Source organism: Lonchura striata, chromosome 1A, assembly GCF_050655825.1.
Source record: "Lonchura striata isolate lonStrDom1 chromosome 1A, ASM5065582v1, whole genome shotgun sequence".
NCBI lineage: Eukaryota > Metazoa > Chordata > Aves > Passeriformes > Estrildidae > Lonchura > Lonchura striata.
The window spans coordinates 76,523,862-76,546,705 of record NC_140741.1 but is presented as its reverse complement, the minus strand read 5'-3'; the positions used below and the strand labels follow the sequence as shown (position 1 = coordinate 76,546,705).

Below are 22,844 nucleotides of genomic sequence, written 5' to 3'. Positions count from 1 at the left end.
AAAGCACCCATGTGCTAAGACTCTTTTCAGGAGTGTTTGCTGCCTCTCAGGAGCCCAAGACACGATGTCACTGGACAAATAACTTCAGTTCAGTGCAGCCTTTGGACTGTGCCCACTTTCATGGGGGTACTGGTGATCTTGCAACAAGAAGCCCAAGTTTGACCAAAGGAGTTTTCAGGGCCCTGGGCAGAATGGGAAAAGGTTCAGAAGCACAGTTAGTGTTCTCATCAATCCTCCAAGTAATGGGGAGAGATACTGAAAGTAAAAGGCATGCTCAAGACCCGGCTCCAGGATTTGTGCCTCCACCAGAATTTTTGTTTTTATACCCATGTGAAAAGTCTTATTTAAAACACAAGATGTGCTGGGACCTGATGGTCTCCATTGTGCTGATGGGGGAACTGTGTCTGCACTGCATCAGTGTCTCAGGGATGAGGCAGCCTACAAGGGAACTGCAGCACTGGGGCAAGCTCTGGCAACCATGACTTCAGCAGAGCTGGGGGCTGGGATGCAGGAAGTGAAAAGAGCTGAAGTTAAAACAGGAACTCAGAGCAGACACAGACCCAAAGCTGTCACTGGCAGCAGGTTCCTGAGCAAAAAGCAGCAAGTTTGCCAGCAGGAACTGGTGAGCCTTTAAAGGTAAGAAAACTTGAAGGGGTTTTGGGAGTGGAAAGTGAGAAATTGCTATAAAAAAAAGTGTAGTTTTTGCTGGGCAAAGAGAACTCTTTCCTGAACAAGCATGTTTAAGGGGATGATGATGCTCGACATTTGCTTCTTAGGCTATTGTCCTGTCATCATTGTGGTTCTTGTGTTTAAGGCTCTAAAGAACCACATTTCCAAATCTACCAGCACGACTGTGCTGTGTGGTAGCCCTGTATTTGTGCTGTAGTGGATGCTTTCCCAGGGGAAAATGGGACAAAAAAGGGTTGAGATGCAACCCTGGCTGATATTTCTCATATGGACAGTGTCCAGAGCCTTGTGATGCAATTACAGCCTGTGGTTTGTCATGGCTTCCACAGTGCATGGCAGGTGGCTTTGGAGACTGGGTGGTGGAGAGCCATTTACAGCAGTATTTAAAACTGCTCATTCAAAGGTCATTCAGCCATCTTATTTGAGCTCAAATCAGCTGTCCTGTGCTAGCTGGTTATTATTGCTGGTTTATGCTTTACAGAAAGGAGCAACGAACTTTAAAACTCTTTGGCATGAGAGATGCCAATAAATGAGAGAGGAAAAAAGGAGAAGAAAGGTGCTAGAAGGGGCTGTGTTGTCCACATGAGCCTTTCTACATCCCCTGCTTCTAATTGCAATTAATTGTAGCCAGTTTGGCACTGGATTGCTGTCAGTGTGCAATGTCACAGACTGTGGTCCTGAGGCACCCGCAGAAGGCCTGAAACCAGGTTTTCACTGTGTATCTGCCTTAACCCTTCATTTTCTCTCTTGGCTGACTACCTGGCTTTGTTCAACAAAAGAAAGAATCATCATTGCTGTGCTTATTTAGTTTCTGTTCTCTTTGTTTCCTGATCTTACAGTGCTGGTTTTCTGGAAAGGACAGCTCGGAACTGAGCAGTGCACTGCACTAAACCGGAAGGTTATACACTTAAGCAGCTTTTGATGTGGGACAGTTAATTACTTAGCATAAACAGAGAATTATTAATGATTCAGCTTTGACAGAGGGCAACTGCCCCAAGGGCTCAGGGCTGTCTGAGGCTTCCACACAGCCATGGGAGTGAGGGGTTACACAGCTGAGCAGCACATGGTAAAAGCTGCTGTTAACTGAAGATCTAGCACACAGGAGCTCTCTTCCTTCCTGTTCATTTGGTCACAATTTGGTGTGATGGAGAACAGGGCTCAGCTCAGTCTTTTCTGCATGTTCTCTTCCATCTTTCTCTCTGCCCCACAAAAAAGCTGCTTTGGGCAACACAGAGAACTTGCAGTTCCTCAATACTGCAGGCAGAAAAAGGGATGGGATAGGAAGGGATGGGGCTCTGATGAGAGTGATTGCTCTGGGGTGTAGAGGCAGCAAACTAATATTTTCTCAGTGTCTCTCATTTTGGAAAAACTCAGTTGTTTTGAGGGGGCTTTTTAATTATGTTTTTTTCATGGTCACCTTGAAAATGAAATGCAGCAGTTTTAGATTTCACATTACTTTTGACTTCCTCTTCCTGGGCCCATCACTTCCTCCAGGCCTGCAGGAGCAGTTCCACTACAGTCTCAGCCAGTTTAGCCCTACATCTCCAGGGCTTTTAGCTCCATTTCCCATTTTCTCCATGTGACAGACATGAACTCCACACAGCACCAGCTCTGTCACACCACTGTCCAGCCTTCTCTGACCCTTCTCTAGGCTATGGGCAGGGATTAAAAGGTTGAAAAGCAGACAAGAGGCTTGAAGAGTTCACCTCAGTTCCAGCAGCACAGTGTTGGAGCACACCATGGTGCGTGCAACTGAGCTAATAGCAGGGGTGACTCAAGGAACAGCCTCCTCCAGCACAGAAAATAATTGTGTGCTGGAAAAGCAGAATCTGGTAATTGGATGCCAGCATTCATTTATATTATAATGTGTGTGTTCCTGCTGCAGAGTCAGGGTGCATGAAGGCCATGGTTTACACTTGCACTCCCTGTGCGTTTTGCTGTAAGACATGCTGGGGCTCAGGAGCAGGTATCTTGGGGGTGCCCTGTGCTGTGTGAGGGACAGACGTGTGAGGACCAGTGGCCTGTAGGGGCCCCTTCCAGCCCAGGTTCTGCTCTGACTTGGTGTGAGCCAGCTGCAGCCGTGTGTGTGACACTATGTCCTTGTTGTGCAGATGTGGAAAGCAGTTGTGGGACACAACGTGTCGGTGAAAGTGGAGGCTCAGGGAGATGACTGGGACACGGACCCCGATTTCGTGGTGAGTGTCTGCTGTGGAAACTCTCATACTGGTGGTGTGAAGAGCTCCTGGCCCTGAGCTCTTGCTGCTGGGGCAGGGCTCAGGGCTCGGCAGGGCAGGATCAACCAAGTGCCATCAGCCCCTCACAGGCACTGTCAAGTCACTTGTCTGAGCCACTTCTGACACATCTCCACGTTTGGTCTCCAGAACTTCCTACATCATTGCATACCCCATGTCTGACCACAAGTAATGGCAATTAAGGAGTACAGAATATGCAGGCAGGTTTCATAAACCTGCTCGTTTAAGAAACTCCCTTGTTACAAGGGTAACTCCCTCATCCTCTCCACAAGATATGTTACAAATTTTACATATGTAACATATGTACAACAAATTTTCTGTGTCCCATACTCTTTGTAACTGTACATGATGCAGGATTTCCCTAATTTATCTTTTTTCCAGATAAAAAAATCCTACTCTGTTTACAGTCAACTTGTGCAGGTGCAGCTCTGTACCTCTTACACTCTTGTTTTATATATAGTTCAACTCTGAGTTGAGCTGGTGAGAGAGCAGAATGGTTCTGCCCGTGGAACCCTCTGCATTCATACAGGGTCATAATTTTCACTTTCCATTTGGTTCCCTATTATTTTCCTCATAAGCCTCTCCTGTTGGACAAGAGTCCTGTGCTTATGAAGTGCAGTCTTGCCTAATTGTTTCCAGTAAGAAATTCTAGTTTGGGGCAGAAAATCAAATTTCTTTCTCATGGTTTCAAATTATTAATGTTTTAGGGAAAATCTACACTGTTAATTTTTTTTGCTCACTTTATTTCTTCTATTTGTGGAAGCATTCAAACTAAGCATGAACACAATAAGACTTTGTATTAACTTTTTCATTCTATTTTATATATACATATTTTCAGCTTTATTGTATATTAGGAAATACATTATTGATGCTTCACTTTATCAAATATATGTTGTCATGGTTTGACACTGGTACAATGCTAGTGCCCCTATGAAAATGCAGTCTCTCAATTGAATGCTGTGAAATGCAATTGAGAACAGAGCAAAGCAGGCCCAAGCTTAATAACAGAAAAAAACTTTATTAAGCTACTACTATAAAAGAAAAAAAAGAAAGGAAAAAAAAACCACACAAAGATCAAAATGAAAACTTTGCAAAGCATTCCTCCTCCCACCACTCAACTCCAACAAACCACAGCGAGACACAATCTGGACCCCAATCAGGTTTCCACCCTGCAGACAATCAATACTCAGTCCATTGAGGGAGAGAGGAGTCTCCTCTGTGCCACAGATCCCCAAAAACACAGCTGCCACATCCTGTGCTTCCATGTCACACATGGCACTGCCCGGAGAAAAAGTTTGCCATGGTGACCCTTCTCCTTTCCATGCACAGTGCTCTCACCACCAATGCATGGATGGACAGACTGCTTTTAGGATTTTCCCTTTCAAGGATGTCCTGCCAAGAGGGTAAAAAACAACAGTTCAGTTTTTCATTCTTTGGGACCACAGTCCCCCCCATTTTCCCCTGGGGTCGAGGGTCCAAGAACAGAGATCTTCTTTTCTTCTTCTTTGAGGACAGAGGGCACCACCACAAACCCCCTAACTTTTCTCTGTTCGCTCCACTTCTGTCTTTTCCCAGCTGAATCAGGTCTCTTGGCTCACTGGCATCCTCCTAAAATACAGTCTCTCTTGGAGGAGAAAAATTGGTTCAGTCTGTGGCCAGCAAGGGAAAGTCCAGCTAAAAAACCACTCCATCTCCTCCCACCTAGAATTCCTCCTTCTAACATCCCAGAGTCCAAGCTGTCTCTCTCCCTCTCTTTCAAACTGAGGAGGAGAAAAAATTCACAAAGCTTTCATTTCTCAGGAAGGATTAAAAGTCCCGACTCCCAAGGATGGCTTGATGCCCAGGCTCCAGCTCCCATGGGCGGCTGGGCACCTTACGGCCCCCTGCAGTGAACTGCTGACAAAACTGCCACTGTCTCTCTCTCTCTAGAGAGGGAGACTCTGGGGGGGAACTGAGACATCGCAGTTTTCTCCACCCTTCCATCTGCAGGGGCCAGCCCGGTTCCAGTCCCTCCACCCTTGGGCCTACCTCAGTCAGGCCATGGGCCTTCCCCTCCCCCACCCAGCCACGCCGGGCAGGGGCAAGGCTGCACTGCACGCTGACCGGAACCAGAGAGTGAGTTCTTCTGGGAATTCTGCTTTTAACCCCTCTGTGTTCTCAGAGGCGTGTCCACCTTCAATTGGTCAATATCCAAATTGACCTCTTCCTTCCAAGAAAATTCTTTTTCCGTGTCAAACCACAACATATGTTCAGAGCTTCCACAAAGCTACAACACAAGGCTGTGATGGCCAGGTCCAAGGGCTGAGGTCACTGCAGTTTCTCGAGTGTTTTCCCTAACAGCGAATTCCACACATGCTGGGTGTCACTGTGGCTCTGCGGGGTGGGTCGGAGATGCCCGGCGGGGATGGGGTGCAGGACCCCTGGGCCGTGCCTGGTCCGACAGAGCGCGGTGAGCCCCGTGCGGGCCGGGGCTGACGGCCGCGCTTCGTCCGCAGAACGACATCTCCGAGCGGGAGCAGCGCTGGGGAGCCAAAACCATCGAGGGCTCCGGCCGCGCCGGGCACATCGAGTGAGTGTGGCGGGACCGGGGCGTGGGGAGCGGCCGTGCTGGGGACAGAACGGGACATGCCGGGGACAGAACAGGCTGTGCTCGGGACAGAACGGGACATGCTGGGGACAGAACGGGACATGCTGGGGACAGAACAGGCTGTGCCCGGGACAGAACGGGCTGTGCCGGGGACAGAATGGGACATGCTGGGGACAGAACAGGCTGTGCCCGGGACAGAACGGGACATGCTGGGAACAGAACGGGCTGTGCCGGGGACAGACCGGGCTGTGCCAGGGACAGAACAGGACATGCCAGGGACAGAACAGGCTGTGCTCGGGACAGAATGGGCTGTGCCGGGGACAGACCGGGCTGTGCCCGGGACAGAACGGGACATGCTGGGGACAGAACGGGACATGCCGGGAATAGAACAGGCTGTGCCCGGGACAGAACGGGACATGCTGGGGACAGAACGGGACATGCCAGGGACAGACCGGGCTGTGCCGGGGACAGAACGGGACATGCCAGGGACAGAACAGGCTGTGCTCGGGACAGAACGGGCTGTGCCGGGGACAGAACAGGCTGTGCTCGGGACAGAATGGGCTGTGCCGGGGACAGACCGGGCTGTGCCCGGGACAGAACGGGACATGCTGGGGACACAACGGGCTGTGCCGGGGACAGACCGGGCTGTGCCGGGGACAGAACGGGACATGCTGGGGACAGACCGGGCTGTGCCGGGGACAGAACGGGACATGCTGGGGACAGAACGGGCTGTGCCGGGGACAGACCGGGCTGTGCCAGGGACAGAACGGGACATGCTGGGGACAGAACTGGCTGTGCTGGACTGGGCCCTGCCCACAGTGGAGAGCACGGCAGTACCGCAGGCACAGCCGGGCTGCTCTGTGCTGGGCCGGGAGCCTCTGTGGGCCCCATTTGTCAGTTCTTGGCCGGGGTGAGGGATCAGGGGCCGAACCCTTGCACTTGGGGCTGCCCCGGTGCAAAGGCTGCCAGCTCCTTCCCTGCCCGGGGCTGACCCTCGGGACAGCCCAGCGCAACTCCAGGAAAAAGGGAGGTGTGGAGTCCCGATAAGGTCGGGGTGTAGCCCTGAAGAGGGCTGCCAGAGAGGGGCTGGATGTCCCCCTGAGCCCACTGGTCCCTTGCCAGACCCCCAGGTGCCCTCAGGCGCAGTGGCTGCGGGTGTGGCTGGCACCCAGGGGAGCCCAGCGCTTGGTCCTGCCTGAACATCCTGCTGGGCCATGGCTGCTGCAGGGCATAGCTTCATGGCTCTGCAAAATACCAACCCACGTGTCGTGTCTCTGTCTGCAGCATCCATCAGCTGAGGAACAAGGTATCAGAGGAACATGAGGTCATCAAGAAGAAGGAGCTGGAGACTGGCCCCAAGGCATCCTATGGCTATGGGGGCAAATTTGGAACAGAACGAGACCGAATGGATAAGGTAACAGCTGTGGGAGGCTTCCCTGAGCCTCAGTGGAAAAGTGCTTTTCTCATAAAGGAGTGGGTATCTCTGTTTTCTGGCCTGACCCTGAAGGGAGAGTATGGAGAGTTTCCATGGCTGCACAGATTCACACATATCCAGCTAGCACATATGCTGTCTCCAGGATCTGTTTGAATTCATTTGTGTTCTCTACAACTTCTTTGCAATGCTCCCTTTAGCTGTGAAAGTCTTTCTGGGGCTGTTCAAGCCTGCTGCGTAACAATTAAATCTGGTGCCTCCCTACTTGTGCTTGCAGAACTAATGTGTAGTAATTCTCTCCTCATATTCTGCATTACAGAGCTCATATCTCCCCAAGATAAAGCCCTAGACATCAGATCTGGTCTATGTTTTGTGATAATCATTATCACGCTTCTTCCTGCACCTTTCAGCATTTAATGTTTCTTTCTCAGAAGTGAGATGATTAGATCGAAGTAGAGTTCCATAGATATGGTCACTGTGGGATTGAACAATACCAGGATGGCAGGGTGAGAAAGACTGTCCTCAGAAATTCCCTGCTCTCCCTGCCAGAACTCTTGTAGTCAGGAACTGCACACACTCCTCAGCAGAAGGGGCAGAAGCTGAACACTTGCAGCATCCTGCTGAAACCAGACAAAGGCTAAGAAGTTGCTCAACAAAAGCACCCTCACTGTAGTACAGTAGAGTCTGAGCACAGCTGAGCACAGCTGTTCCATTTTGGCATACCGTGTCTGTAGTTCCTGGCCAGAGCACCTCCAGCAGGGAGAGCAGGTTCCTGGCCTGGCCTATGGCCAGGTTTGCTGGCCCTCGCTGTCAGATACAGAAGGGGAAAACGGGTGCCAGAGCTCTGCCTGGAGTTCTTGGCTGTGTGTGCCTGTCTGCACTTTCTCTTGTCTACCCTGTGATTATCCACCATGCAACTCCCCCAGCACATGAGAGTAGCTGGCATTCGGCATCCCACACTTGCTGGCAGAGGGGATGTTTGTGAGATGGCAGCCCTCGAGGCTCCTCCCAGGCCTCTGAGCAGAGCTGCTGCTGGCAAAGGCCACGTGGAGAGCCTGGGTGCCATTGGCACAGCCAGCTTGGACCTGTTACCTGTGGCTACGAGCGTGTCAGCGGTGTTTGGGAGCAGCTGGTGCCTCTGCCTGTCCACCATGGATGCTCGTGTCACACTGTCTCTCCTCTCAGTGCGCGGTAGGACATGAGTACGTTGCTGATGTTGGGAAGCACTCCTCGCAGACGGATGCAGCCCAGGGGTTTGGTGGCAAGTTTGGAGTCCAGCGGGACCGAGCTGACAAGGTGTGTTGGGCAGTGCAGCTGAAATCCATACCTGTGGCCTGTGCTGCCTCTGGAGCGTGCCACACGCCAGCCTTGGGCTGTTGTCAAAGCTCAGGGCATGCAGGGTGTGCCCTGTGCCCTGGTCTCACTGAAGCACAACTCAGCTCTGTGCAGGGCAGTGGCCCCACAGCATGGGGCAGCCGTGGGGCAGCTGGTGTGCGTTGCTGTGCTGGGCCTGTCCCACCCAGGCAGAACACTGTTTCTCCAGGGCCTGTGGTGTTTGCCCCTGCGTGCTGCAGCACTAGACAGGGAGCTAGTGACAGCCTGGCCCCAGGGGAGGGAGGCTGAGACCCATCTTGGATCTCAGGATGGTTGACAGTCTTCCCCTTCTTGTTCCAGTCAGCACTGGGCTTTGAATACAAGGGCGAGGTGGAGAAACACTCGTCCCAGAAAGGCAAGTCCTTGGGCATATGTGGCTTCTTGACCCTTTGCCCAACTTCTCTTCTGCTCCAGTATCCCGTGCTGTTGGCTGTGGCACAGTCTCCTGTCTCTTGTTTCAGATTCCTGTTCCCAGTCCATCTCCCTTGTGGTCCCGTGTGCCACTGACCTGTCACCACCCTCATCCTGCACCTCCTGCTTGTCTCTGTACTTTGCTTTGGTGGAGAGCCCATCCTGGCCGAGCAGAGGAGATACCCCACCCCATGATGGATGGCTGGTGCTCCCTCTCTTCTCAAAGCACTTCCTAGAACTGCTCCAGAGGAAGCCTGAGCACTGTAGCACTTGAGAAGTGATTGCTGGAAAAGCAGCCCTGTAAGGAAAAGGCACAGCAATGGATATGAAAGCAAAACCCTACAAAGCATCCAAAGTTCTGCAGAATTCTGCAGATAATTCAACAAGCAGTACAAGAATTTAAACTCGGGGTATTTTAAATATTTTCCACCCAAGAGAAGATAAGAAGGCATGGTCTGTTTCTGTTTCCAGTAAATGTGTGGAATACTGCATTACCAACAAAAGAACTGAATCAGGTTCATTAAAAAAAAATATAAAAGAAGGAAAATTGTTTGAGGCATTCTTGGTTGATCTTAAAATAATGAATGATGTGCAGTTGTTCTCCATTAACATATTCTTGTAGACATAGGAATTTATCAGGCTGTTTAAAACTACAGAAATTTCTCAGGCAATGGAAATGTCAGCAATAGAGTGTTTGGATTGCTTTTCATAAAAATGTGTCCATAGTGGAAGCTTCAGCACCAAGGTAACAGTCATAAAATCTGTGTTTACTGAAAACAGCTCTCTTAAAGATCCATTTCATAACAGGCCTATAGGTGGATAATAGTTTAGTCACAATAAGTTTAAGAATTTTTAGGACTTGCAGATTAAGTGACTGAGCTTCTATGAAACAGAGATCCATTCTGGAATACAGAATGTTCTTATGCACATTTCTCTAGATCACAGCCTCCATGGATTGGTACAGCTGAAGTTGCTGGAGAAGCCTCAGCTCAGTCCCATGAAATGCAGACCTGTGAGAATAGCATGAGGGAACAGGAAGAGGTAGCTCCAATTTACTCCTGGAGGGCAGGATTTAGAGACTGAACAGGCAGGTGTCTGAAAGGAGGAGTCTGTACAGCCAGGAGTTAGGATAGAGGCTGAAATGTCTCAGGAATCAGCCAGTATTAACCAGGTGGTCCTGTGAAACAGCTGAACATGGTAGAAGTTTTTAATGGATCACTGGTTTGGAGATGGAAAAAGGAGAGGCACAAGGCAACTGTGCTTTGCTCTTTCACAATGACCACTGTGCCAGGGAGCAGAGTGGGACCAAGTCTGCAGAAAGGGAGAGTTCAGCCTTGGTGGTAGTCCCCAGGGTCAGGTGTGTCCCTGGGGAAGCTGAGATTCCATTACAGCACACATAAACCCTTACTCACAGCCCTTTCCTGAGGCTGGCAGACCACAGGCTGAAATCCTGGCTCTGGAGGTGGGACTGATGCCCCAGCTGTCAGTGCCCAAGTCCTGCGTGGCTTTGCCTTCATGGGTGACAGCTCCCACTGTCCTTGGCATGTCTGTTTTCTTCTTTCCTCCTGGCCTGCTGTGTCTCCTGGTGCCCTGACCCAGTTTGCCTTGTGCACCCATTCCTGTGGGCTCTCATCCATGGTGTTCCCTACCATCCACTCTGTCCCCTCCAACCCTTCACTTTCTGTGGTGTTTTCCATCATCTCTGCTGCTGTCCCTTCTCCCTGGGGGCCCTCCCCAGCCCTGCTCCCTATCCTCTCCTCACCAGCCCCACGCTGGGGGCAGCATTTGACTCCACGCTCCACCTCAGATTACTCCAAGGGCTTTGGTGGCCGTTACGGAGTGGAAAGGGATAAGGTGGACAAAGCAGCTGTGGGATTTGACTACAAGAGCCAGGCAGAGAAGCATGACTCTCAGAAAGGTGAGCCCCAGCAGCCAGGTGAGCTGGGGAAAACTGAGGGAGCTGGGTGATCTGGAGGGGCTGGGGGTGCTGGAGGGGGTGGGGGAGGTGGGGAAGGCAGCTGGGGAGGGGGAGCAGGCAGTGCCAGGGCTGGAGCTAGGGACTGTGCCTACTAGGACTATGGGCACTGTGCAGGGCATTTGCAATCTGCTGCAAGAATGGTGGAAGAGCTACAGGGAGCTGTTGGGAAGGGCCAGGTGAGGAAAGCCATTGCACAGTGCATGGCTGCTAAAAAGAGTTCAGGCTAAAGGAAGAGGAGCAGAAGAGTTCTGTGGGCATAGGGATCTCTTGGACCGCATATCACCAAAGGAAGGGTGAAGGGGAAGCTCAGGCAGGTGCTAATAGCAGATGAAATATCCCAGGGAGGATGGAGGGCTGTTGCTGCAACACCAGTGGGGAAAACTGGCCTTGTTCCATGTCTTTCTCTAAGTTCCAGGCATGGAAAGCCTGTGAGAACAGCCAGAGCTCACACTGCTGCCACTTGTCTCCTTCCTTCCCATGTGTGTTCTCTTCCATGCCCTGATCTGGATCCTTGTGGCTGAAGACTATTCTGTGGGCTTTGGTGGGAAGTTTGGGGTCCAGAGGGATCGTCAGGACAAGAATGCCCATGGCTGGGACCATCAGGAAGAAGTGCAGCCCCATGCATCACAGAGAGGTCGGGCAATATTGCCAGAGGTGGTAGCAGTTTCCTTGGAGCAGACACAGACCTGTGTCTGGAGCTTGTGGTTCGTAGTAAGAGATCCAGCTGCTGGAAACAGAATGTGTCTGGCACGTTGCAGAGCAGCTGAGACACAGTGAACCCCAAAGCACAGAGTGGGTGGGAGCTTGGATCAGTGGGGTCACTGACCCACGCAGTGTGGGTCCCTCAGTCAGGACTCTCAGACTCTCCCATTCTCCATAAGGGACGTTTGTAACCATGAGCTCATCGTAGCCTCCCTGCCCAGATTTGCTCTTTGCACACATGAGACACACTCTGAAGTCACGAGCTCTCAGAGAGAAATGAGGCAGAGCAGATCCCAGGAGTGCCTAGTGTGCAGCATGTTTGACCTCCCTGAACAGGGCCGTGCTCCACTCGGGTGGGGTGACTGGCCTCACCCTGGTGCCTTGGGCTTGGGCTGGCAGGTACAGCCCTGCACACCTGTGCCCTCAGCTGCAGGGAGGGAGGGAGGGATTAGTCCTAAAAGCTACTGTCAGAGCACTTAACTTTATCTGTGACTCATCACATATGGAATTAACTAGAGATAACACATGCAAACTCATTTCACTGGTCACAGCATACTGAAGTCAAAGGTGCATACAAAATACTATAAAATAACATTTTTTTTCCATACAGACTATGCCAAGGGGTTTGGAGGCCGTTATGGGGTCCAGAAGGATAGAGTGGATAAGGTAAGACTGCTGCAGCCTGCAGTTGCTTCCTCATAATCACTGCTTTTTGCCCAGCTAAAAGAGAAGAGATTCCTCCAGTGGAGGTGGGATCCCAGTACCCAGTGCACAACTATGGAAGGAACTGGCTGAGCATAATTACCGGGGGTGCAGAGGAATGCAGCCTGAGGAGACTGTAATGCAGGATTCCTCATGGTACTCTCTGTCATTCCTCACTTCTCTGCTGTTGTTACCCTCTGCAGGTTTCTCACTCCTATCAAGGAGTGCCTCATGGTCTGTTTGGGTGCTAAATCTTCCTGCACACCTTGAAGAACTATAGTAGGGATGGGATTGGCACAGATCAATCTGCTGTGCATGAGAAGAGGTCACCAAGTTGCTGGTTCAGGTTTTCTGTTTGGGCTGACACCAGGCAAAGCCTCATCTACAGTCACATCTCAGAGTGAGGCACTGAGATCAGTTCTGTGCTTGGCAGGCTGCCCTGAAGGCTTGGTCCCAGAGGGGGTCCTGCGAGTGGGTGTGATCTGCATGGATGTGATAGCCTCAAAGATTCAGATTCTGGGGCTTTGGGGCATTTGGAAGAGGAGTGAGGGTGCCTTCCCTGAAACCTCCTTCCCTTGCAGGGGCACAGGGCTGTGCCTGGTACAGCACCAGCGTCACTGTCCTCAGGAGCTCGAGGAAGCAGGGAAGGCTGCAGACACACTGAAACCACCCACATGGTCCTGGCCATGCTGCGTGGGGAGGCTGGGCCTGCAGCAGAGAGGGAATGTTGTCCTGCCCTCAGAAGAGATTAGAGCTAGCTCTGAATTTATTAACAGCAAATGGAGGTGCACTGACAAAGGGCACACCTTGTATGTGGTCAAAAACAACATACAAAAGCAGATGAGGACTGGGTAAAAGGGTTGGGAGTCTTTTGGGAGGCAGGATGCAGAGAGGCAATAAGCAGTTCTTGTTCAGCTCAAAGTGAACATGAGTTTGTGCATTTTAAGAATACTGAAGCATAAAGAAACATGGTAAAAATAAGGATTATTTGGGCAAGTAACTAAGTTTCAGATTGCCTGGTCCTCAGGAATGGAGAAATGCTGAATTCACTGCACCAGAGCAGAGCATAACAGACCCTCGGGCAGCCTGAACTCCCCTTTTGTAAAGTTCTGGATGCTCAGTATCAGACTAAGGCTCACACAAAATAAAAATACCGTCATACACACAGCATATCCAGGCTTCTACTGTTACCTATGGACACCTGGTTCTGAGCCTGCAGGCTGGTTTACCTGCTCAGGTGTGTTTTCTGCAGGGAGAGCAGGGCTGCTGTTGGGCTCCATGGCTGCAGTTGGCCATCAGCCTGTTGTGACACCTGCTGTAGTGTCAGGCTGAGAAGTAGGTCCTACCTGCTCGTTCCTTTTTGCATGAAATAGTTTTCTCATGAAAGCAGACAAACCCTTAAGCTGTCTCTATCTCACTTCAGTTTTCCTGCACCCTCGCCACCAATCCCATTCCCGGTTCAGCCGCTCTCCATCCCTCCTGAAGCTGGTGGTGCTGCAGGTGTTGCACAAAGGTGCTGCTTTCAGGCCCCATGCCACGGGGAGTGCTGGAGTGGATGCAAGTGTCCCTGGGCCTGGGGAAGAGGCAGATGGCCAGGCATCCCCCCAGCTCCTTGCCATGGTACAGGGAGTGTCCTCAGCCATGCTGTCCTGTGTCACTGCTCCATCTTCCCGCTGGGCTCCACAGCACCTTTGCAGCTCTCAGTGCCATCTCTTGGGCAGCGACACGTGTGTCCTTGGCTGGGGGGCAACAGGCACATCCCCAGGATAGAGAGGTGTCAGCCAACAGTCTCCCCTGGGCCAGGGCAGGTGTGCAGGTGAGGACAAGAACACCTGGGAGCAAAGCTTGCCATCACCAGTACCAAAATCCAGCACTGGCATTGCCCAATGGGCTGAACAGTTCTTTCACTTCCTCTTGCAGAGTGCTGCTGGCTTTGATGAGATGGCAGCTCCCACCTCCTCCTATGAGAAAACAAGACCCCTGGAGGCAGGTGAGACCTGACTCCCAGCCCTGGGCTTAGGAAGCTGTGAGTCTCACACTCCCTCTGTGGCAGCCTGCTGGCAGGTGTGTGCTGTGGTGGGATAGGGGTTTAACCTGTGCTGGAGGGCAGAAGAAGTTGGCTGACTGCCAGTTTCTCTGGAAGAAACAGAGGTCTGGGTTTCTCCTGAATGCTTGGGGTGGTGGAAGGAAGAAGCAGGGCTGGGTCCATCAGCTGTCTCCTCACAGGAGCCTCCAGTGGCACCAGCAGCCTGCGGTCACGGTTTGAGCACTTGGCCAAGTCGGCAGAGGAGGAGAGCAGGAGGCAGGCAGAGGAGGAGCGGGTCAGGCGGCAGGCCCGGGAGCAGCAGCTGGCTCGGCAGCAGGTGAGCCAGGGCTGTCTTGCCGTATCCTCCAAGACTCGGGATAGACTTTTCTTCAGAGCCTTGCAGCTCCATGTCCTATCTGCTCTCTTGAGGGGAACCTCCTGCCTAAACTGCTTCCCTGCATCTGCCAAGAATGGCCACAGAATGGCTTCACAGTCATCACTGGACTTTCCTTTTCAGCACACCAAACACTCATACAAGGACATACCTGCACTCAGCCTGTGCTCTGGCTTCAGCTTCTTTAGTTTCTGGTGCCTGGCAAACAGTGTGGCTACTGCTCCCCACAGCACTGCTATCCCAGCAAACTGGAGATGGCCCCCAGCCCCTATGTTCACCTGCCTTCCCCCTGGTGCTGTTCCTGCACTCAGAGGACAGAGGGGTGTTAACAGTGGAGCTGTCCCCCCCACATTGCTCCTCTTTGAGGCTACCTGACTGTTGTCACCAACCTGCGAGTGCCCAGGCCCACAGCAGGTTTGTAGGTGGAGGAGACCTTTCTGAGTTGCTCTGTTGGGAATGTGAGCAGCCATTGTTCAAAGGGACTGAGCAGTCTTTTCTCCGGCAGGAAATCCCTCTCAGAGAGAAGGAGCACACTGGGACTGGGGCAGCCCCTCCAGCCATGCCAGCAGGGGTACCCAAGGCTGCTGCTGGGGACCAGCACATGTCACCAGCAGAACAGGTACCGAGGCAGCCTGGGAGAGCTGGGGAAGGGGGAGCAGGCAGAGGGGATTGCACCTGAGAGGAGCTGTGCTTTATGTGCAGCCCTGCAGGAAGATGTGGAGCACAGCCACAGGGTGGGAGAGGCTTTGGAAGGATAACAGGGAGCACTGGGCTGGGGATGGGCCATGGCTGCACAGCACCTGACCCCATGGGATGAGCTCTGGGAGCAGGTCAGTGCAGTGGCACTACCATGGGCTGTGCTGAAGTATGAACAGAGAGCTCAGACACGTGAGTCCTGAGGGTCTCCAGGGCAATCCCAGCTGCTGGTTCAGCGGCCTGAGCAGCTGTTAGCTCTTTCCCTGGTGTGCAGGAGATGGTGTTACATTTGTGCCCTGGCAGCAGTAAAGGGGCTGCCTTGTGCCAGGTGCTGGGAGTCAGGGGAGAGCTGCCTGTGGTGGGTGCCTTGCAGGTGACTTTCCAGTCACTTTCCCACCTCATGGCAGGAGGCCAAAAGGGAGGATGAAGAAGTACCACCCACTTTGCCACCAAGGCCAGCAGATCTGGATGCAGAGCTGTGCAAGGTCCCGAGCCAGGATCAGCCCATCTACAATGTAAGTTTGGATGTTGGTGGAGACTATGAGGAGCTGCCAGAGCCCTCTGACTACTGTGACAGCACCAGTGGAGGTGCTGACTATGAGGAGCTGCCAGCCCCGCTGGAAAAGCTGGATGCCACCTATGACTTTGGAGGAGATGGAGGTGAAGACTATGAAGTGATCCTTCCTCAGGAGTCCAGACAGAGCCATCCCCACCTGGGTGAGTACTGATGGAAGAGCCCATGTCTTGAGAAGCTTGTACCTGTCCACTAACTTCACTGGATGTAAGGGACAAACTGCAGAGGGAATTTTTATCCTGAAGTCTACTGTGGTCAGGATAGCAGCTTCTGGTGATGGAGACTTGGTTGTGCCCCACTCTCCTGCCCAGCTCTAAGGTGCAGATGTGCTGCATGGGATGCTGGACCGGAAGCAGGAATCTGCTGGATCAGGGTCTGGGCAGGAGGCTGCCACAGGCCTGGGAGAAGCTGGGTGTGCACCAATGCTCTTGCTGCAGTTTCCTGGCAAGTGCTGTCCTGGTGCCTGGGGGTGCCTCTGGTTCAGCCCATTCCTCATATGGCTGGTGGTGCTGGGACCTGCTCTGGTGGAGTCTCTGGTGTGAGGAGTGTAGGTAACCTTCGTCCAAGCACAAGAGCAAACTGCATGGGCTGCTGTCGGTGCTTCTGTCACAGCCGGCATTGCTGGCATGTGAAGAGGTTGGAGTTATTCCCAGCCTTTTTCCTAGGAGAGGAGCGTGAATGATCCGGACCCAACTGTCTCCTTGAGGAAAGGGAGGGAAGTCACTCCTTGCTTTGGGCTGTGGTGCACCTCTCCTTACTGACAGGGTTGATGTGCTTCCCCAGAGCTGGGCTGGAGGGTGGCACTGACCATGACTGTGTGGGTGCTTCAGCCTCTGTCTCATCTGTGTCCTGCAGGGAACACAGACAGTGCTGCTGAGGGGCAGAGCCCCGGGATCTGCGCAGTGGCTCTCTATGATTACCAAGGAGGTGGGTCTGCCCTCAGGGCTGGGGGAAGGCGCTGTGCCCCACAGGCCTGTGCTGTGGGGACATGGGGGTTCACTCCAGCAGGGAAAGGACTGGTGGTTTAAATTGCTTCCTCCTGGGAAGCAGAATGAGATCTGACATGGGAATGTCATGGTGTAGGAATGGTGTTCTCCAGTTTAGTACTCCCAGTAAAAAAAAAACATATATCACTTCTCCTCTCCAATTGGAGGCACAAAAAGGCAAAGATCACAGGTTGAGATAACCGCAATTTTGGAAACAGTGATAAGAAAGCAAACAGTAACAGCAACAATGTTAATAACAAAAGATATAAGAAAATTAATTATTCTCATGGAAAAACACCCACCAATAGACAATAGTGGATGGCTCCCTCCACCACATTTTCCCAACCCAGTGTTCCTCGAAATCGAGAGTCCCTTTCCCCCACCATGGCAATGACATGAGGTGGCACAGAGTAACCTTGGTGTCTTGGCCACGGCCCCTCCCAACTACTGCAAAAAAATTAGCCTTGTCCTGGCCCAAAGCAGGAGAGGAACAGAGAAACTTCATCTTTCATCTGTGATGTCTTGCTCTTTCTCTGCTTTATCTGTGCTGTAGGATGGAGGTTGGGTGAGGTAAACTCTTGGGGTTATCAGAGCACTTGTTCTGTCTTCTCCTGCCTGGGGGACAGTGGGAGGAAGAATGTGAACCAGCTCTCTCTGGGGTTCTCTTTGCATTGTGACTGTCTTTTCTTGACAATTTTTGCAGATGGAGATGATGAGATTTCTTTTGATCCTGATGACATAATCACACACATTGAGATGGTGGATGAAGGCTGGTGGCGGGGACAGTGCCATGGCAGAGTCGGCCTCTTCCCAGCAAATTATGTGAAGCTTCTGCAGTGAGATGAGCACAGTGCAAGCTGTTTCCTCCCAGCTTTTGCCTCTGGCGTGGTTTGACACTGGCCAAATGCCAGACACCCACAAAAGTCACTCATTCACCCTTCTCTACCACAGCTTGGCAATGGAGAGAAAAATTTAATGAAGGCTTTGTGACCTGAGATGAGGACAGGTAGAAAATACTCCAAGGGCAAAGTAGGCTTGACTTAGAGGTACAAAGTGAATTCATTTCTAACAGAGTCAGAGGAGAATAATGAGAAATAAAATAAGCCCTTAAAACACCTTTTTCCCCCCCAACTCCTCCCTCCTTCCCACCAACAGTGCATGGGAGTTTTGGTCATTTCATCACTGAGATTTTTTTCCACTGCTCTGGGAGAGGAGTCTTTTCCCTGTGAGACTGTGAGGTCCCTCCCATGGGAGAAGTTCTCTGTGAACTTCTCTGACAGAGGTCCACTCTCATGAGCAGCAGTCCTCCCAAAACTGCTGCAGCATGGGTCACTGTTCCCTGGGGTGCAGTCCTCCAAGGCCAGACTGCTCCAGCCTGGGAGCAGGGCTCTCTCTCCACTGGGTCTCCCACTGGATCACAGCCTCCTCCAGGCATCCACTGATCTGGCATGGACACCTCCCCACAGGCTGTGGCTGGATCTCTGCATCCCCTGTGGATCCATGGGCTGTACATGGATCTCTGCATCCCCCATGGATCCCCACAGGCTGTGGCTGGATCTCTGCATCCCCCGTGGATCCCCGTGGGCTGCAGGGGCACAGCTGCTTCACCATGGTCTCACCACGGCTACAGAGTAATCTCAGCTCGGGGCCCTGGAGCAGCTCCTGCCCCTCCTTCCCCACTGACCTTGGTGTCTCCAGGTTGTCTCCTTCACATATTCTCACCTTCTCCAATTCTCTGGCTGGAATTGAAATTGCTCCTGTCTTTGAGTTCCTTCTTAAATCACAGAGGTGTTACCATCATCTCTCATTGGCCAGCCTTGGCCAGCAGTACGTCCATTTTCAGAGCTACCAGAGGTTGGCTCTGCTGGAATGGTGGAAGCTTCCAGCAGCTTCTCACAGAAGCCACCTCTGTGCCCCCCTGCTACCAAAAACCAGGCCATGCAAGACCAAGGCATTCCACCTCTTGACTCTGTGAATAATGAATTTAAGAAGAAAATCAAAACAAAGTGGGCATAGTTTGGTTTTTTCCTAGCCAGAGAAGAGGGGGATGTGAGAACATGTGAAGGAGACAACCTGGAGACAGGAAGGTCAGTGGGGAAGGAAGGGCAGGAGGTGCTCCATGTGCCAGAGCTGAGACTCCTCTGCAGGCTGTAGTGAGACCATGGTGTGAAGTGTTTTCTCACAGTCCTTATCTCAACTCATGAACCCATCATTTAATTTTTTTCCCTCCTCTGTGATAGGGGAGGGTGAGTGAGTGACTTTTGTTGGTGCCTGGCATTTGGCCAGTGTCAAATCATGGCAGCCTGTCTCTGCTTCAGCCTTTCCTGTGTTATCAGCTTCATTTGGCTCAGCTTGGTATATCCACATTCAGAGAAATATCAAGGAGCAAACTGGAAGTGCCAGAGGGAATGTTTTGTCTTATGCCCAAGAGGATTTTGATTCCCATCCACTTCCAGGTAGGAAAGTTGGGATGGTGTAAGAGCATATGAGTGCAATATAAGGTCTCTTCTATCTAGGCTGCCCCACCTGTCAACCAGCAAGCTTGCAGGAGTGTGTCCTGTTCCCAGTAGGGCAATTCCCAGAGCAGAAATACCAAATGTAGTCCAGGCAAGGAAGAAGGGGTGTGAGCTGTGGGAACTTTGTCAGTTGCTGTGGCCCTGGATCTCATCCTAGTCAGGGGCTGGGGAAAAGAGTGCTGGGAAAGCCAAACTGGTGTTTATTCCAAGGAAGAGACATGTTTGCAGCATGGACCAGAGAAACATGAACGTGGTCTGTGTGACCCTTTTGGACACAGGTGTGTCTGTCCCTGGGGCTGTGCCCTCCCTCCCAGCTTCTGCTCTGGCTTGGCTCAAACTGTGTCCAGTGATTCTGAGACAGCTCATGTCCCCTGTGCCTGCTGGAGGCTCCTGAAGAGCCTGACTCTCCATCACACATGTGAGCAAAAGGCTGGGCAGGTGGGAAGCAGGACAGGAGGAAACATTTTATTGCTAATGTTTAAAATATTTTTCAGAAATGCAAAATAAAGCCCTCTCTCAAGCCAGTACCTCTTAGGTGGATGTTCAGCTGTGGGAATTGTTCCTCTGTGGGATGTAGGTACCATCACAGCAGGAATAAACCAGGGACAGCTGAGTAGAACAGCACCTGAGGGGCTGTGGGACTGAGGGGCTGTGGGAGCACACCTGAGGGGCTGCAAGAACACCTGAAGGGCTATGGGAGCACACCCCAGTCACTGCCACTGCCGGCAGTGTGTGCAGGGGGTCCCGGTGTGACACTAAAGCTTTAATGTTCAGTGAGGTTCGCAGGTGAGTTCTGGACCACCCTGCAGCTGACCAAGCCTGTACTGCCTGGGCAGGAGTGTGGCACTCCTGCTCAGCGTTTGATCCTGGGAACACCCAACAACGGTCTGTCTGTCACAGGAAAAGTGCATTGGGGTTCAGGTTAAAAATTATCAATTTTAATATCATCTTTCCAGAAGTGTCTTGTTTGGGTTTCTGGTTGGTTGGCTTTGGGGTTTTTGTTTGGAGTGATTTGGGTCTTTTGTTTCTCTGAGGCAGCTTCCCCAGTCTTTTTCCTTGTGTGGTTTCTGCTGTTTCCTGCTGTCCCCTTCCAGCAGCTACTCAGAAAGTGTTCCCTGGTCAGACTCTGATGTGTCCACTGACACTGGACTGAGGGTGCTTCAAGGGCTTTTTAGAATCCAAAAGCATGTATAGCAAGGAGAGCTGGGGGCTCACAGCCTGTCTGGATAGGAGCAACAGCCCAACCCTGTGGGTTACAGAAACATTTCTTTCCCTGAAGAGTAAAATCAGCACGTGTTGTGCACTGAGAAATGACAAACTGCTCCCAACAAGGCTGTGTGCCTCCTAGTCCCAGTTCTGACTCTGCACTGGGTTGCTTTGGGAACAGATTGGATACTGTTTGATATCTCTTGGTAACTGAGATACAGATGAGCATGTTTGGGTCCAGCTGACATAGGTTGTGTGACTGCAGTTGTCACCTGCCTGTGTCATCTCCCTCGCCCCAGTGAGCCCCAGCTCCTGGCTCTGCTGCAGTGCTGGACGCTGCTGTGCCTCATGTGCACACCTACAGATTTGGCCACTGCCCCCACAGCCACAGAATCATTTGAGCTTGGGCCCAGCTGCAGACCCCCAGCCAGTCCTCAGGCAGTCACCCAGAGCCACAGCACACACAACAGCTGCACAGGGAAATTTTTCTGGCCATAAAGCAAAGCATTTCTGGTGAGGAGTTTGGTGCCACCAGCTCTCAGCTCAGTGCTGAGACCTCCGTGTCTCAGTGCAGCACTGAGGCCGTGAGTGGCCTGTGCCTATTACAGAGTGCTGCAGAGCCTCCCTGGCAGCCTGGAGAAACCCAGCAAACATCAGATTTGAAGCCAAGGCACGTGGGAACAGTGGGTGGTGGGATAGCCCCTCTTGCCCAGGCCAGGTTTTGCAGTCAAAGTCCCTTGCTCTGAACTGGGCCTGACTCAAGACCTGGGGCAGCCCTGAGGCAGAGCCTGTGGCTATGCTCAGGGCCAGCACGTGTCTGGCTCCACATGAATTTGCCTTTTGCAGAGTTCCCTGGCAGTAGCAGAGCTGCAGCACGTCCTCTGCCAAGCTCAGCACGTGGAATCCAGAAAATAAAGACAGAATCCCGGACCTGTAGCCTTGTTCCCGAGTTTATTTTGCCGTTCTGCTCTCAGTGATGTGCCGTGGGTGAGATGAATGGTGGCAGTGTGCCATGTGCTTGGGCTGGGGGCCCCAGACTCACTGTGCTGTCACAGACATCCCAAGCATGGACATTGCAGTGGCAGCACTGTGCCGGCAGCCTGTGGCAGCCCTGGCACTGCTCAGGCATCATTGCCTGGGGAGCCTGGTGTGGCACTCACCCGCACAGCCTTCTGCAGGGCCCCCCACACCTCCTGGTTGTGGAGGCTGTAGACGAGGGGGTTCAGCATGGGGATGATGATGCAGTACAACACAGAGACCAGCGTGCCAGCTGCCAAGGAGTAGCCCGAGCTGGGCCAGTTGTAGCTCAGGTTGGCTGCCACGAAGTACAGGGTGACCACGATCAGGTGTGCAGAGCAGGCGGAGAAGGCCTTGCACCAGCTGATGGCCAGCGGCATCCCAAGGACGGTGGCCAGGATGCAAAGGTAGGAGATGACGATGAGCAGGAAGGGACCGAGGCCCACAAAGATGCTGGAGATGTGGAGGGCCAGCTCGCTGGGGCAGGTGTCGCCGCAGGTGACCCCAGCAGCGGCAGCACGTCGCAGAAGATGTGCTGGAGCTGGGCAGCCCCGCAGGAGAGCCGGGCTTGCCACTGCAACAACACCCCAGGGTCCACACCTGCCCAGGAGTACAGAAAGGAGCTCTGGAGGGTGTGGAGGCCAAAGCTCTGCCTGGCACAGGGGCTCCTGACCTTATTTTATCACCCTTGGAGTACAAAACTAATACAAGAGGGTTTTTTATGTCTCAGTGAAATTGCCAGTTTTCAGGTCGTTTCCATTGCCTTGTGTCCATTCTTGGGACACCTGAGTTTCCCTTCACTGCTCATACCTGGGATTTCTACCCATTGATAAAGCCCACTGAACTCCTAAGTCTGAACAGCCCCAGCCCTTAGCCTCTCCTTACCTGTCAGATTCTCAGATGTCCTAATCAATCCATGCTGGACTCCAGTTCTGACCAGGCTGTCTTGCACTGGGGAGTCTGAAACTGGTGCCAGTGCTCAGATGTGGCCTTACCTGTGCCCCAGGAGGGGATGGGGGTAACCTATGGGCAAGTGCTCTGGCTCCCCTACTCGAGGATGCTGTCAGACCATGGAGTGCATTGCTGACTCAGGGGTGGCTCTTGGCCATCAGGACAGCCAGATGCTTCTCTGGTCCCTCACGTGAGTGTTAGCAAATGAAACATCCCTGCCCAGATGCAAGACATGGCATTTTCCTCTAGAAACTTCTTGAAATTCTCACTGGCCCATTTCTCCTTGAAGGGACGAGCCCAGGGAGGGACAACACTGGAGCACACCTGAGGGACCGAAGCCTGTGGGTGAGCCA

The 22,844-nt window shown here is 52.4% G+C and overlaps 1 protein-coding gene and 1 pseudogene across 1 annotated transcript; one reads left to right on the top strand and one right to left on the bottom strand.

The window, feature by feature from the left end:
- The first annotated feature begins 486 nt into the window (after positions 1-486).
- Positions 487-19,844, top strand: LOC110479573 (hematopoietic lineage cell-specific protein). Its single transcript, XM_021546960.4, has 15 exons — positions 487-636; positions 2,799-2,882; positions 5,435-5,508; positions 6,811-6,940; positions 8,144-8,254; positions 8,633-8,687; positions 10,551-10,661; positions 11,245-11,355; positions 12,034-12,089; positions 14,046-14,115; positions 14,352-14,488; positions 15,051-15,164; positions 15,649-15,958; positions 16,671-16,742; positions 17,505-19,844. Exons 2-15 carry the CDS (start codon positions 2,799-2,801, stop codon positions 17,639-17,641), a joined length of 1,572 nt encoding a protein of 523 aa, XP_021402635.3. The 5' UTR covers positions 487-636; the 3' UTR covers positions 17,642-19,844.
- A 1,668-nt stretch (positions 19,845-21,512) lies between these two features.
- LOC110479577 (olfactory receptor 5V1-like) lies at positions 21,513-22,621 on the bottom strand (annotated as a pseudogene).
- Positions 22,622-22,844: the final 223 nt, after the last annotated feature.